At 36.3% G+C, this 17714-nt stretch overlaps 1 protein-coding gene across 1 annotated transcript; it reads left to right on the top strand.

The window, feature by feature from the left end:
- Nucleotides 1-9080: 9080 nt before the first annotated feature.
- Nucleotides 9081-10972, top strand: LOC310721035 (CD48 antigen-like; the record flags this gene model as incomplete). Its single annotated transcript, XM_083532237.1, has 3 exons — nucleotides 9081-9429; nucleotides 10011-10298; nucleotides 10686-10972. Coding segments are annotated over 3 exons (759 nt in total), but the record flags the coding sequence as incomplete, so codon positions are not given.
- Nucleotides 10973-17714: the final 6742 nt, after the last annotated feature.

Below are 17714 nucleotides of genomic sequence, written 5' to 3'. Positions count from 1 at the left end.
ATAATTACTTTATAATGCAACAAATATTAACAAACACTTTTAAACTTCTTCTAAACAGCATTCTGGTATTCTGTTGGACAAATCCTACCCAATCACAGCAGTCTAAACATCTATTCTTATAGTCTACACCAATATTTACTCAGGCTTCCACCAGTTCATCTAATATTTTCTGAAAGTTTAAAGTAAATATGAAGGTGAATAAATATATAAATAATTGCATATGTGTGTGTGTATATATATATATATACAGTGGTGTGAAAAAGTTTCTTTTTTCTTATATTTCTTTGCATGTTTGTCACACTGTAATGTTTTAGATCATCAAACTAATTTAATATTTGTAAAAGAGAACACAAGTGAACAACATGCAGTTTTTAAATGAAGGTTTTTATTATTGAGGGAAAACAAAATCCAAAATTACATGGCCCTGTGTGAAAAAGTGTTTGCCCCCCTGTTAAAACTGTGGTTTATCACACCTGAGTTGAATTTCTTTCGCCACACACCCAGGCCTGATTACTGCCACACCTGTTCACCATCAATAAATCTCTTAAACAGGACCTGCCTGACAAAGTGAAGTAGACCAAAATATCCTTTAAAGCTAGACATTATGCTGAGATCCAAAGAAATTTAGAAACAAATGAGAAAGAAAGTAATTGAGATCCAGCAGTCTGGAAAAGGTTCTAAAGCCGTTTCTAAAAATTTGGGACTCCAGAGAACCACAGTGAGAGAAATTATTCACAAATCACAAAAACATGGAACAGTGAAGAACCTTCCCTGGAGTGACCAGCCGACCAAAATGACCCCAAGAGCACAGCGACAACTCATCCAAGCGGTCACAAAAGACCCCACAACAACATCCACAGAACTGCAGGCCTCACTTGCCTCAGTTAAGGTCAGTGTTCATGACTCCACCATAAGAAAGAAACTCTGTAAAAATGGTCTGCATGACAGAGCTCCAAAACCAAAACCGCTGTTGAGCAAAAAGAACATAAAGACGCGTCTCAGTTTTTCCAGAAAACATCTTGATGATCCCCAAGACTTTTGGGAAAATACTCTGTGGACTGACAGGACAAAAGTTTAACTTTTTGGAACAAAAAAGTAACAACGCATTTCAGAAAAAAGAACATCATACCAACAGTGAAATATGGTGGTGGTAGTGTGATGGTCTGGGGATGTTTTGCTGCTTCAGGACCTGGAAGACTTGCTGTGATAAATGGAACCATGAATTCTGCAGTTTACCAAAAAAATCCTGAATCTGTTCGTGATATCAAGCTGAAGCGAACTTGGGTTCTGCAGCAGGACAATGATCCAAAACACACCAGCAAGTCCACCTATGAATGGCTGAATAAAAAATTAAATGGAGACTTTGGAGCGGCCTAGTCAAAGTCCTGACCTGAATCCTATTGAGATGCTGTGACGTGATTTTAAAAAGGCGTTTCATGCTGGAAAACCCTCCAATGTAGCTGAATTACAACAATTCTGTATAGATATTTATGTCTGTACTTTTGAGAGTCACAAACAGCTGGAACCAAATTCCTTGTGTGTGTCAACACAATAAACCATGATATTGATTCTGATTCTGATGAGTGGAGTTCAATTCCTCCACAGCGCTGAAACAGACTCAGTGCAAGTTTTCACAAACGCTTGATTGCAGTTGGTGCTGCTGAGGGCGGCCCAAAAAGTTATAAGGTTTAGGGGGCAAACACTTTTTCACACAGGAACATGTAGTTTGGATTTTTTTTTCCCTCAAAAATAAAAAACATTTAAAAACTGCATGTTGTGTTCACTTTTACTAATATTTAAATTAGTTTGATGATCTGAGACATTACAGTGTGACAAACATACAAACAAATAAGAAATCAAACACTTTTTTACACCACTGTATACAACTGAGCAGCTGAGGTTTAAGGGCCTTTCTCAGGGGCCCAACAGTGGCATCTTAGTGGTGGTGGTATTTGAATTCACTACCTGCTGATCAGAAGTAACTACTGTGCTACCACTTCCCTCAAGGTCCAAAATATTTTGCTCTCTGGGAATGTGATCGAACACTGGCCTTAAACCGGTGAAACCAGCACCAGCCCAAGTAGGCTTTTATTATCAGTGAATTATCTACAGTACAGAACACATCATATGAATCAGTGTCCCCAGGAACCAGGAGCTACACAAGACAACATACATTAACAAAACTAACACAAACCACAGAATTACCGCAAACAAACTAGAAAATTCGTTTTTTTGATAAATCAGCCCCGTCGTTACAATTCCTTCTGTCCCAGAGTTTCATCAGAAATATAAAGTATCTATCAAATTATTTATCTTTCCACACACCAACAGGAAACTACACAAGTGTCCTCACAACAAGATATTTTAAAATTTTCTATTAATCCTGATGAAGAGAAATAATCCTGTCCCATCATCACCAGTTCCACACCGTCAGTGCTGTTTATTATTTCTAGAGAAAATATGTACAAACCTCTAAACTGATTTATCTCCACATACACATTTACAGAACTACTGATTGACCTTACCTGTTCACAATCACACACACTTCATGTGGAATCCGTCAAAGGTAGAAATCATTCCTCAATCCTATGATTCCTCAATCCTATGTGTGTGTATATCTAAAGATTTCTTGGCTGCATGATTGCCTTAAACACATTGAACTAAAGACCTCTGGTAGGTCTGATCTTTTAGATACGGCCCTGGAAGAGGGGGATTGCCTATATGTAGATGTTCATGTTCAGAACCTTCTAATGATGTGTATTTATGTGGATATGCGGTTGTAAGATTACCTGATGAAATAGTTAAAGCTAAATCATTACCATACACATCTGCACACAGCTGCAGAGTTGGTGGCACTTACAAGAGCATGTCAGATGTCTGATGGTAAAGTAGTGACTATATACACTGATTCTAAGTCTGCTTATGGTGTAGTGCATGATTTTGTTGAAACATGGAAGCAAAGAGACTTTAAAACAGCTGATGGAAAGCCCATAGCACATTTTAATCTCATAGATGAACTTTTAAATGCTGTTCAACTCAAAAGTGGCCATAGTGAAGGTTAAAGGCCATGCCGCAGGTGAATCAGAGGAAATTCAGGGGAACACGTTAGATCAGTGGTCCCCAAACTTTTCTACATCCACGGACCGGTTTAACGTCAGATGATATTTTCACGGTCTTTAAGGTGTGGTGGATAAATACAACAAAATAAAATAATACGAGCATAAAAACTGGTATTTTATTAATATAATAATAAACGTGAATCACTGTGTTGTTGCGTTTATTATTCCGAAATATGGCAATTAAAAGGGGAAAAGAATTATCTAAGGAAAAAAGAATGAGACAAGACAGAATACTTAAGGAAATTATTCTTATTTATGAAAAGGATGAGCAAACACAAGCTGATATTAATATGTTAATTGAATTACAATCTGAATTGGATAATATCTATCAAAATCTGGCATTGGGGGCCTTCATTCGTTCTAGACGGAAATGGATAGAACATGGTGAAAGGAATACCAAATATTTTCATAATTTAGAAAAAAGAAATATTAGTGTTAATAATATATATAAACTTAAGATTAATGAGCAGATATCCGAAGATCCTAAAACAATTTCTGATTTTGTGGAAGATTTCTATAAAAAATTTATATTCTGAACAAAGTAGCCATATTTCATATTTATTTTCTTTCTCATATTAAAAATGTTGCACAAGGTATTGACGAAACCCAGAAAGAAGTTTGTGATCAAGATATATCCTTAGAAGAATTAAAAAAGAATTTTAGTAAGTTAAAAGACAATAAATCCCCCGGGAATGATGGTTAACAGGTGAATTTTATAAAATATTCCAAGATTATATCTCTGAATTTTTGTTATTGGTTTTTAAGGAAGCTATAGAAGCCTGTAAGCTCCCCCATCTATGTGTCAAGGCCTAATTACATTGTTACCTAAACCTAATAAGGATTGTTTGCTTCTTGACAATTGGAGACCTATAACATTAATTAATAATGATGCAAAATTGTTTGCCCACATTTTTGCTCAAAGATTAAAATTGTGTTTAGATACAATCATAGATGATAGTCAATCAGGCTTTATGCAAGGCCGACATATTAGCAATAATATTAGATTAATCTTAGATTTAATTGATTATAAGGATTATATAAATGATGACAGCTACATTTTATTTATAGATATATATAAAGCCTTTGATACTGTAAAACATAATTTTTTATTTGATCTATTCGATTTTTTTGGTTTTGGTCAATACTTTAAAAGGGCAATACAAACTTTATACAATGACTGTAACAGTTCAGTTAAACTCCCGTGGGAAACGACTCATCGATTTAGTATTTCTCGGGGCATAAAACAAGGAGACCCAGCGGCACCCTTTTTATTTCTGTTAGTTATGCAAACGATGGCGTTACATTTGCATAATAATTCCTTTCAAGGCATCAGTATTAGGGACAGAGAAATTAAATGTTGTCAGCTTGCTGATGATACAGCTATTTTTTTGAAAGATATATCACAGGCTAAAAAAAGAGTGCCTTAATCTTTTTTCTGAAGTGTCGGGTTTATGTTTAAACATAAAAAAATTTACTCTTTTTCCACTTAAAGATGATGGCATTCCTTTTACCCAATTTGAAGGTATTCCGATTAGAGAGGAAGTAACTTATCTTGGTATCAATATTTGCGAAGATCATTTAAACAGAGTACAATCTAATTTCCAACCCCTTATGCTAAAAATGGAAAAAGAAATTTGTAAATATTGAAATTTGAAATATGTGGCTCATGAGGGATTTATCACCCAAAGGCAGGATTCTTTTGTCTAAAAGCGAGGGGTTGTCTCGTTTAGTCTATCCTGCTAAAGTATTAGATGTACCAAAATCTTTTCTTAAAAAAACTGATTCAACTCTATTTAATTTCATATGGAAAAACAAGCCTCACTATTTAAATAAAAATAATTTATGTAATTCATATAATCAAGGAGGTCTGAATGTGATTGATTTTGCTACATCTAATGCCAGGTCTCAGGAGTTGTGACTTGCAACACTGCGCTACAGAGAATAATAAAACAGGTTTCTAAATATTAACGAAAGAGATCATCTCTAGGTTTGGTATTCCTAGTGTGATTGAAAGCGATAACGGCACATCTTTTCTTTCTAAAGTAACACAACTTGTGTCTAAAAGCTTAGCAATTAATTGTATTTGAATATTCCCTCTCACCCACAGTCAGCTGGAGTGGTAGAGAGAACAAACAGATCCATTAATGTAGAACATTGGATCTTTATGATGTGTAAATGTGAGGTATACAAAAAGTCTTTATCTGGACTCGCACATCTCCGGTTATTATGTTTTCTTACTCAGGAACATTTTTCCTCAGGTATTCTCCAGTGTGTGTGTATATACGTGTCTGTTATCTGCATTAAACTGAAGAAGAACATAAGTGCCATGCTGTGTGATTCTACTCTAATCAGAGAAGACACCAGAAGCTTCTTAGATCACATGGAAAACCTCTCCAAGTATTAAGTTTTGTTTGTGCATAATAAAAATCAAACATTGTAGTCGCGTGGTAAAACCTTCATACAACCTTTTTTTTTTTTTTTTGCATACTTATAAAATATTTTCTCCTTAGGTATTTTGGGGATGTTGTTATTTAAATGGGGGAAAAAAGAGGAGAGAATCAGTCTGGGAGGAGTGTGTGTGTGCGCATGCGTGGTGGTGGTTCCGGTGCGCTCTTTCTTTTTCCCCCCTGGAAAAGACGCCTCAGGTTTCCAGTTGTGTGAAAGTTGTGTCTAGTGGTAATCATAACCTATCCGCGGAATATTTTTCATGTATTCTTAATGTTTTCTTCTTACATGAAGTGTAAGTGTAAAATAAACGTGTTTATTTGTTAAAGGAACTTCTCGGTTGGAGCAGAAATGTACAGGTGTATGGTGAAATGATGCGGCGCCATGAGGTGAGTTTCTCTTTTCCTCTTCTTTCTGTAGGTTCCTCGATAAAGGTCCCTTGGTGGTCTAGTGGTTAAGATGCAGCGCTCTCACCGATGCGACCCGGGTTTGATAAATTGGGGAGGGTTGCGTTAGGAAGGGCATCCAGCGTAAAACATGTGCCAAATCAAAAACGTGCGGAGGATCCGCTGTGGCGCCCCCTAACGGGAGAAGCCGAAAAGAAAGTTTTTTTCTGTAGGTTCCTCGATAATAATCCGAATCTGATTCAGAGTTTTATTGCCAAGTATGTTTGCACTTACAAGGAATTTGTTTTGGTGACAGAAACGTCCAGTTACACATGAAGAAAAAAAAAAAAAAAGCAAAACAAAAAAAAGGAAAAGAATAAAGGTATAAAGTTATTATTATTTTTTTTTATAAAGGAAAGAAATAGTGTGTAGCAGTGTTGTGTATTTTCTTTTCTTTTAAATAAATATTGAATGTTTGTGGTTTATTTTTGTGTGGTATTATACAGTGTACTGACCACAGATTGAGGATTCCAGCTCTTGTGGATTGAGTACAAACTGTACTGGAGTTGTGAGTGTTATTAATTTCTTTATTTTTCTAAACTCTTATTTTGTTATACAATATAAACGGGGAACATGGACATGTTTGTGTTGTTGTTCAGTATTCCTACTGTCGTAGTTGTTTTCTAGTGAAATTGGTGTTGTTCAGTATGAAAATTATGGTCTGAACAGGTTAAAGAAATAAATAAACAAACCAGTAATAATACAAAATCACTGTGGACAAAATACAATGTGTCACTGGTGGACAAACATAAATCCATGGTTCTCTCTCTCTCTCACACACACACACACACACACAAACATATATATATATATATATATACACACACACACACACACATTATATTGCCAAAAGTATCATATGACCTTTCCTGCTATATGTGGTTCTTTCCCTCAAACCTGGAGGCACTCGATTGTACAGGACGTCTTTAGATGCACTATAATAGGGGCCAAAACTCAAAGCACACTTGAGGTCGTGGGCCGAACAGGACAAACATTTATTGAACACACTAAAACGAAATGTTTTTAAACATAAATATGAATAAAAAGACAAATATTATTCCAGAATAAATAAACTTAAACTTTAAATAACTTTAAAATATTTTGCTCTCCATAATAATTTATACTGTCAAAATTATACAAGTTATAAATATGATCATTAAGCTCTTCAGAAACTCTCCCTCAGTAAATAACCGGCTGATGTGCCTCTGATTTCTCCTCTGTTTTCACACCAGCTTCACTTTGTGATTTTTGCTTTAGGAATGTTCTCAGGTAGTCTAGTGTTCGGTGAGGCAGCTGAAGCGCTGCATTATGGGATCTGTAGTTTGTGTTATCAGCGCTTCATATCGCTGTAACATTAATAACAATAATAATAGATCTTTATAAAATCATCTCACGGGCCGGATTTAATTGGACATCGGGCCAGATGTGGCTCACGGGCCTTGAGTTTGTCACGTGTGCACTATAATATAATTTTGCGTTCACTTGAACTTTGAAACTCAAATCTGCTCCAGCATGGCAATGCTCCTGTGCACAAAGTGAGCTCCTTTAAGATCTGGTTTATATGCTTTGGAGAGGAAGATCTTGAGGTTCCTGCTATAGAGTTCTGATCTCATCCCTACTAAACACTTTTTGGGATAAATGTGAATGCTGACTGCACCCCAGGTCTCCTCACCCACATCAGTACCTGCATTTCATAACACACTTGTGTCTGAACACAAATATCCATAAGCTCACAAATCTAGTGGAACATCTTCCCAGAAGGTAAGGGAAATATAAGAGCAAATTTGGACTAAATGTGTGTTTAGATTTTTATCATGCCCAAACGAAACTTAATTCTTGGAGAGGTTTTCCATACGACCTGCGATGCCCATGGTGCCTTTCTGATATCAGGGAAGAAGAAATACACAGCACACTGAATGCATGTTCCTCTTCTTCTGTTTATTGCAGGAAGCAGAACGTATATATACACATACAGAGAAAACGCTGTCCTAAACTTGTTTCCTGTTTAGACAAGAGGATATACTAGCCGGAGATGTGTGAGCCCAGATAAGACTCCCTGTTTCCCTACCTTACGGACTAACATCGTAAATATTCTATAGACACTGAACAGACAAAGGAGTGTGTGTGAAACAGTGTGAAAAACGTCTTAACAATAACAATGTAAAAAAAAGCAATGAATAAAAATCACATCAGATTTATGACCAGGTGACCCAATATAGTGTATTAGTACATTGTAAGTCAAAAACTTTTTGTACTTTTACTCAAGTAAAAGTTTAAAGGGACTCTTTTACTGGAGTCATATTTGACGGAGTGTCTCTACTTTAACTTAACTACAAGGTTTGTGGTTTTAATCGACCACTGAGATTTTCATGTGGTTGGTTGAAGGGTACAGACTGAAGCTGATGCTTTACATGTGAGAAAACTCAGAATGAGCTGCTTCTAATTGTAGGATGTTGATTTGATCCTCCTGCTGTGTTTATTTCAGATTATTTCCTGCTCACTTTTGACAGGTTTTATTCTATTATAAATCCACGACAGCACATATATTATCACCAAATGTTGTATTAGATAAAAATTAGGGTAAAATTATATGGTTAAAGTTTCTGTGGGTGTTGCCATGGAAGCCAAAAAGGGGCATATGATTCTTTTTAGTTTTACACACTGAAGTCATACCAATTAATTTCCAATGGCGGGTCATTTTTGACCAGGAACACATGAATTTTTATAAAAAAAAAAAAAAAATTCACATTTGTTTTGTGTTTTCAAATGCCATGTGTGAACAAAGTGATGAACCTCGTGACAAACACATGGAATTTACTGCACTTTTTTAAAAAGGAAACTTATAAATCAGTCAGATTTAACACAACAGGAGGATTTTGAAAGTTCTTCAGTTACTCTGATGTTTTTCAGCTGAAGCTATGGTGGTGAACATTGTAACAGGATTCAGGAGTCTCAGGACTTCCAGGATTCTTTTTATCCTTTTTTGCTGTAAGTTTCTGTCTTTCTTTTAAAATTGATATTAATTATGAATAAAGTGAATAAATGTTGGTGAGTGAAATGTTGAAGCTGAAGCTGTGATGCAGGTTTACTGAGTGCAGCTGGAGATGAGATGGTCACACTGCAGGAAGTGGAAGGAACCACTATAACTCTCCATACTGGGATTACTGGAATTCAGACTGATGCTCAGATTCAGTGGTTTTATGGACCTGAGAAAGCAGAAGAAAAGATATTGATCAGTCAGATGTTTAAAGGAGAAACTGTTACAGAAATCAGTGAGAGATTTAAAGAGAGACTGCAGCTGGACAGAACCAGTGGAGCTTTAACCATCAGGAACATCAGCAGGAACCATTCTGGAGTTTATTTATTACACGTCATCACTGAAGATCTCTCATCTAGGACTTTCACAGTCAGTGTTTATGGTGAGTAAAACTGTTTCATATCTCCTTCATGTCCATGTTCAGTCTCAATACTTCATGAACATAAAAAGAGCAATCAGAGCTGAATTGTACACCAGTGATATTAAATTGCAGTGCTGACAGCAGTGAAGCTGCAGTTTATGTTCATGCACTTATAATAAAACATCATCATCTCTATTATTTATTCATGTGGACGTGTACAGCTGTACAGAAACTCATTAAATGTGTGTGTAATCACTGATCTGTAAGGAGGTGATAAATTAGGATTAATGGAAGGAGTCTCCAGTGTCAGTGGTTTGTAACAGTCAGAAATTAATGTGCACCTCAACACCCTGTTTCCTCCACAACTGTTTCTCAGGAGCTCCACTGGGTCAATAGTCTTAGTCAAGCTGCCACAGTGGAAATATTGGGCTGTGGACAGTATGAAACATTTATCTCTCTGATGAGTCGACTGTAAAATGAAGCCTTGTTTTCCAGTTTATCTAATCTTTAGATTAGATAAACACTCTGTTTTAATAATCAGCTTTTTACTTTGGACTTATGAAGTATTTGATGAACATTAAATGTGTGTTTGTGTTTTTTAGCTCCAGTATCAACTCCAGTAATAAATCTAAGAGGAAATAGAAGTCTGCTCTCCACAGAGTCGTGTTCCCTCTCGTGCTCTGTGAAGAATGGAGAAGATGTGAAATTATCCTGGTACAGAGAGAATGAGAGAATCTCCATCACCAATAACACAGATCTCAGTGTTCCCCTCAATCTCACACTTCAAATACAACACCATGAGAAGAACACGTATATCTGTGTGTCTGCAAACCCTGTCAGCAATAAAACTACTTCTCTCAGCATCACACAGCTCTGTGTTCACAACTCAGGTACATCAGAGAGTCAAAACTCATCATTAAAAACACAGTGGAATATTAATGACGTATCAGCATCATGTTACAGGTTTCTCATGAATCAGAGGAGAAAACTGCAATAACTGGTGTTTATTCAGTGTTTTATGTGAAGCTGAGGGACGAGAAAATATCACTATTGTGATTAAATGATGAAATACTACACTTTTCTGAGATATTTTGAGGAAATTTCTTTACTTTTTTACAGAAAGCAGTTTGTTAAAAACACTAAATATTGAGATTTGTATCTGCCTTCATGTATTATGGTGTATATTTATGTGACGTCTCCCAGCCCCAGTCTCATATTACACATAGTCCCTGTATCATTTACAGAAATCATTGATGAACATATCGTATTGTTTACAGGACAATCTGGTCGTTCTCATTCTCATCTTCCTGCCCTGATATCTGCTGGAGTGTTTGTGTTATTAATAATATCTGTATCTGTGTGGATTTGGCTGAAAAAGAAAAAGCATCAAGGCGAGTAACACGTCTTTCTGTTCACGTGTGTGGTTTCATCTTTATATTTGTCCTGTTTTATACAATTTCCTGTGATTTGTGTGTTTAGTTCCTGAAAAAGCTGAAGGTCTGACCTACGCTTATATAACAGTTACAGATCACAGCACAGAGAGAGTTCAAGAGGTAAAGATCTACATGAAATATGTGTTAAAATGATCATGAGGTTAAATGCATAAGTGATTTTAGTCTCCACAGGAGTGAGACGGTCTCAGATTCAGACGTATTCTGTTGTCTTACAGGAAAGAACTTTCCGAAATACCGCAGTGTGAAGTGAAGAGTGAATCAGTGGTGTATTAAAATGTGAAGAGATTATGATTAAACCCATAATAATTATAGAAAATACAACCCCTAATAATAACATTAATAATAATAATACCAGAAACTGAGACAGGTGTTGAAGGTGTATACCTAAGACTCAGGTGTCTGTAGTTGACAGGGTAGAGAGGAAGCCCCTCCCACCCAGAAAACACACCCCTCTCCCCAGCCAACAGGGAATGTGCCCACAACTTTCCCTAACGTTCCTGAAAAGTTGTCTGAATGTTAAACAAAATTTTTTATGGAACGTTCTCATAATGTTTTAGGTTTTAAAACATGTTCTGCTAATGATGGTTAAAACCAAACCAGAATTCGTTCTTGAAAATTGCTCGTAGGTCCATTTGCTCGTACGTTCGAACTGATTTTCCCAATAGGAATGAATGTAAAAGTGATTTAATCCGTTCCGAGACCTCATTCAATCGCTTATTTCTGCACTTAAAAACTATTTGTGGCCTATTTTAACAAAAAAATACACCACAAATTAGCGTAATGTAAACATAATTTGTGTGTAAGTGTAAGACGCACAAAACGCTCGTAACCTCCTCGGTTTCCATGGTAATTATATATACTTTTGTTTTCACAGCACCATCACTGATTTTCTCAGGAGACATTTTTCAAGATTTCCAGTGAAATAAAAATATAAAACTAAGTAAAGTTAAGTTTTTGCTGCACTGAACAACGAGAGCGACCGAGCGATACGTCATCAACTAAGCGACTGATGCGACCCTCCGCCTGAAAGCGGGGAACAGTGTGGGTTTGCTCGTGCCTTCGAAATTTGCTCGTGAAACAGGGTAAAATTTTGCGAGCGAGTTTGCTCGTATCTCCGTTTGCTCGTACTATAGGCTGCTCGAACAACAGGGTTTTACTGTATTTAGTAAATGTTCAACACATTGTGTTGGTTTCTCCTTTCCGAGAAAGTGAAATAGATACTTATTTCTGTGTTCTTGAGTGTATAGTTATAGCCTTAAATTATCCAGAAGGTGTGTGGTCATTCTTGCACCAGTGTAAGCTTATTGGAAAGCTGAGGAAGTGTGCTCTTTGTTGTGCCTGAAGAAGCGCTTACAGTATTAAGTAGTTCAAGCAGCTAAACTCCATGCTTATGACTTGGTCCCTGAAGCCTATAGTCTCTACAGTCTCCAGACTGGACTATTGTAATGCATCACTAGGTGGTTTTCCTGCATCATTAATAAACAAACTACAGTTACAATCCCTAAGTCACGCTCCTTCAGATCTCAAAACTATGGGCTTCTAGTAGTTCCTAAAATAGCAAAGTCCACTAAAGGTGGTGGAACATTCTCACATTTAGCTCCTAAACTCTGGAATAGTCTTCCTGACAGTGTTCGGGGTTCAGATACACTCACCCAGTTTAAGTGCAGATTAAAAAGACTAAGACTATAAGACTGTAGAAAGATCATTCCTCATAATTACACACTCCAGTACTCATGTTAGTTCTCACTCTCCAGTGTTCTGTAGTGTTTAAAGACTATAATCACACTCTTGATGTCACCCAAATGAGAATGGGTTCCCTTTTGAGTCTGGTTCCTCTCAAGGTTTCTTCCTCATTACATCTAAGGGAGTTTTTCCTTGCCACAGTCGCCCCTGGCTTGCTCATCAGGGATAAATACACACCATTCACATTCACTGTTAAATTCTGTAAAGCTGCTTTGAGATAATGTGCATTGTGAAAAACACTACCGAACTAAACTTGACAAAGATTCAGGAATCTTAGAAAACTTTCTTCACAGACCTTTGTAGAGTTTGGACAAGTGGTGTGCTTCCAGTAACCCTAATGATTTTTAAGTGCTTGAGGGAGATTATATTGCTTGAGGAATTTAAGAATTTGTCTACCTGACTTGTCTACCTACGTGAGAGGAAGGTTTCCTCTGTTTCAGAAGCTGCTCTACTCGCAGATGTCTTTGTATTGACTCATAAGAATGTGTTCAAGCAGGCTATGACAGACCTTCAGTAAACACTGATCAGCATTTAAAGACAACTCGGCCTTGCCGGTTAAATTCCCCTCCTAGCTCTACTGGTGTTTTTACTGTCATAACCCTGGTCATAAAATTGCAAATTGTGCAAGTTTAAAGCAGAAACCCCATCAGCTCGTTTTGTGTCAAAAGTGGACTTGTTTAAGAATTACTGGCAGGTACCACTGAAATTTCTGCTTTTGTCGCACCTGACGGTTTCCTGCAGTATACAGTTGTGCCCTTTGGACTTCGAAATGCTCCAGCGCCATCTAGTGTCTTTTTAATATTGTGTTTGCAGATGTTCCTCACTGCTCAGCTTATTAAAATGACCTTGTTATTTATACTATTGACTGGCCCACTGATTTAGATGTGCTAGAAATGTTTTTTAAGTGACTAGAACAAACATCATTTACATTTAACTTTGTGTGTCAAAGCCTACAAATCTTGATTTTTTATTTTTGTGGCAGATGTGGTGCATGATCTGAAGGACAGTTTACAGAATGCACCTGCCAAAACACAAATACACACAAATACATAAATACACAAAGCATTATTCAGGTTACTTTGTTTGTGATAAGTGTACACAGAAAGGCTTTTAGGATGGCAGGTGTGTTATATACCGGGACGTGACTAATCTTACTTCAGGAAGAGCACCACCAAACATAGTGTCTCCTTTTTGCATGCTTCAGACAGACATGATTCACAATTTCTTGCAGATCACATCGGTGCTGTTTTGGAGTTATGCAAATACTGATTGTTTTGTGGTTGCGTGTACAGCTTAGAACCAAATAAGGGAGATAAGTGCCAGGATTGCTGATTTGACAGCTTTCCTGCCGGAGCTTTTTGCGAGGAAGTCACGTGGCCTGGAAGACAGTGTTCGGTGAAAAGCTACAGAACTGCATCAGTTTGCACTTTACACTGATAAAATTGTGCTGAAAGATGATAATGATTTTAGTTATATAGTTATTTTTATATTTGTTCAGATGACACTGAGATTTCACATTTCTTAAACAGGGTTTCTGTGGGTCTAAAAAAAGTTTTAAAACATTTTAATTTGCTCTTTGCACAATTTCAGAAAAAAAATAGTTTAGTTTTCTGAGAAAATTAAGAAAGTTAATGTCCAAAGCAAGAACAGATGTTAATGGCATATGAAAATTACTTTATTTCCTTTATATAAATAAATAATAATATTTATCTTAGCCCATAGTAGATATTTGTTCTTTAAATTATGGTCTTGTTACATTTTGATCAATTTAATAGAAAACAAGACCCATCTCAAGTCATTTTTAACAGCTCTGACACAGGGGCCCCCATCATACACCCGGCAGCGACACAATGCAAGTGGGGATTTTTTTTTTTTTTTTTTTTTTTTTTAAGATAGTCTGCTCGTGCACTTTAACCTTGAATCGATCGTCAGCGATTAGTTTCTGATCATTCTTGCATGTTTAGTGCATCGGGCATTTAAAGGGAATAGGAGATGAGACTCTGATTGGTTTCTTTCAAGTTACGCCCAAAACACGTTCTGCATCATTAAAAAAACTGGACATTTTAATGTTTTTATAAGCAGAAAGTCCAAAAGACGAGTGCCAAAATGAGCTCGTATCAAGATGTCGACTATGTTGTAAGATATCTGGAAAGTAATAAAGATTATTATTTTGACACCCTTGCTTCATGAAACAAAAGTTGTTGTTTCTGAAGATATTGTTTTGTTAAAGTTTGGAACCAGTGCTGAAACCTTCCTTGCAGGTGTAAAGTCAGGACCGCACTTCCTCCTGTGTGTTTGTGGGCAGAGGAACAACATCCAAAGGTGCAATGTAATCCTTGATTACTTCTTTATAACACTTGAGGTTATAAATATCTTTAAAGGCAAATATGTTGATTTCCTTTGTGTAAGGCACACCACCAAAGCTTTAACAATAAAAAAATGATGATAGATAGATAGATAGATAGATAGATAGATAGATAGATAGATAGATAGATAGATAGATAGATAGATAGATAGATAGATAGATAGATAGATAGATAGATAGATAGATAGGTAGGTAGGTAGATAAAACTTTGTCATTGCATAGTACAGCAAAAAAATGCAGTTTAGCATCTACCAGAAGTGCAAATAGTAGCAATTGTGCAAATATGTACAGTGAATAAATATAAAGTCTATAGCAGTGAAATGTTATAAGTTTATGGCATTGAAGAAAAACTGTGCAGACTAAATAAATAAGTCCACTACTTATACATATGTGTGGGTGGGTGTGGATGTGTGTTTGGCTAATATATGTAGCTAATACAGCAAATATAGATGTCACTATGAGTTGCACATTGTATGTTGAAAGGTTATATTTGGGGTATATATGGATTATATACAGACATGTAGAAAGATAATGTAGGATATTACAGTTCTCCAGAATGGTATAAAATGTACAGAATTGAGTAGAACTGTATGATTACAGGCAGTAAAATCGGTAAAGCAGTAAAGTATCAGTGAGACATCAGGGTTGTAGTGGAGTATTGAGTAATGGTAGATGGAAAAGTTGTTTCTGAACCTGAAGGTTCTGGAGCATATATTTTTGTACCTCACTGTGGATAGAAGGAGGTTTAACAGTTTGTGACTGGGATGTGATGAGATCCTGAGGAAGTGAGCTCTGTGCAGATATCTGCTGTAGTGAAGGAGTTCTATAGCAGATAATTGGGTTCCAGTGATGCGTTGGTTGGTTCTGAACACCTTTTCAGGGATTTCTGTTCATACCACAATGGAGCTGCCACAACAATTCCTTTCACTCTAGTGGGTGTTTCAGTGTAGACAGTGTGTGTGATTAAAGTTTCTTTCTGTAATGGTTAAAAGTTTTTAACCAATAATAATAATAAAAAAGAATGAGAATAATAATAATATTTATTATTATTATTACTGGTGTTAATCCAATTCCCACTGCATTAATCCGGAATGTTCTTCCTATAAGACACAATGTAAATATAAGGATCTGAATCAGGGTGAAGAATTTACAATGTTGAACAAATGTGATTTTCTTTATCACAAAAACACTAACGCATCTTACATAATGATCTTTTTTAACAATGTATTTCTTTAGATCCTTTTTTAACTCTCATAACACTGTGAGCTGTAACGTTTATATCAGCATAACTCAGTTCATGAGGCTTTCAGGAACTAAATACAAGGATAATATTCATTTGACTAAAATTGGAAAAAGAATAAAGCCCTACTCAACACATGAACATAAAGATGTGTAACTTGCCCATTCGTTGCTCATTCTCTTTTAGCCAAATCCACACAATTACAGATATTATTATTAACACAGTAACTACAGGAGCCATCCAGTCAGTATGGAAGTCTTCCGATTGTCCTGTAAAGATTGAAATGCAAATAATAGAAGTAGTCAAATCACAGACAAGACTTGATGTGACAAATAAACCCTATAATGATATTTAAAGACATTACCCATAGTACATAATGAGCATCACACTATCATTAAGCTGTTTGTGGAACTGAAATATATTGATTGCATATCATGATATTGTGATGTTCAGGCCCTCAGGCAGCACTGCATTAAAAACAAGCATGAGTTTTTGATGGAGGTCACTGTGTGGGCTCAAACACCTCTATTACAATAACACTGCTTCGTAGTACAAGAGTCCAGGCGCTTAACTGTTAGTTAATTTCTCCTTTAACCCTTATGAATATTCATTATTCTGTTTATAACCACATGCAGCTAGAAGTAAATGTAGTAAAAGAAGTCAGTCGAAGTTGGGCTGCTGAAATTATGGGTTAGCGTAAAGGTAACATAACACAGCCTCTTGCAAAATGGCAGAGAGTACAGGGTCAACTGGCAGCAGGAACGGTGTCACAAACGAACATGAAACATCAGCACGGTGAGTAAAAACTGTTTAATCCTTCTCATGTGAAAATGCTGTAGTTTAATGAAGTGCCATTGTGTAAACTGTTTGTAGCGTCAGTAAGGTCGCACTGGATCTGTTTTGTCGTGATTCACGCAATCAGCTCGTTCATGACATCGTGATGATTCAATTAAACTGTGCGAAGAAACACTCAATCTGAAAGCAGCAAATAACAGCAGCAGCAAACAATTACATTTTTAGTCACTGCTGTGGTTTTAAGCGAATGTTTATGTATTTGTACACCAACGAAAGCCTGTTAGTTTCCTGCGTTTCTCCGTTTCATTCTCTTTTTTATAGCATTTGCCTACTACAACAGTAACTTATCTGTTTTCAAACATGATTTACTGCAGCTTTAATGTTTTTCAATATTGGTATAATTAATTGATGCATATTTATGCATCAATTAATTATTATAGAAAATGTTATAAATTATTATATTACATTTTTTTTAAGTTTTTTATTCGATCAATCCAAAAAAAATTGTCCGATTAATCAATTATCAAAATAGTTTAGTCAAAAGTTGCAGCCCTAGTTCAGAATGCAGCAGCAAGAGTCCTCACTAGATCTAGAAAATATGACCACATCAGCCCTGTTTTAATCATCTACACTGCTCCCAATTACATCTCACACTGATTATAAAATACTACTACTGACGTATAAAGCACTTAACGCTCTCACGCCGCAG

This window comes from Silurus aristotelis (genome assembly GCF_946808225.1).
Source record: "Silurus aristotelis genome assembly, chromosome: 27".
Classification (NCBI taxonomy): domain Eukaryota; kingdom Metazoa; phylum Chordata; class Actinopteri; order Siluriformes; family Siluridae; genus Silurus; species Silurus aristotelis.
This window is presented reverse-complemented; position numbering and strand designations above follow the sequence as displayed.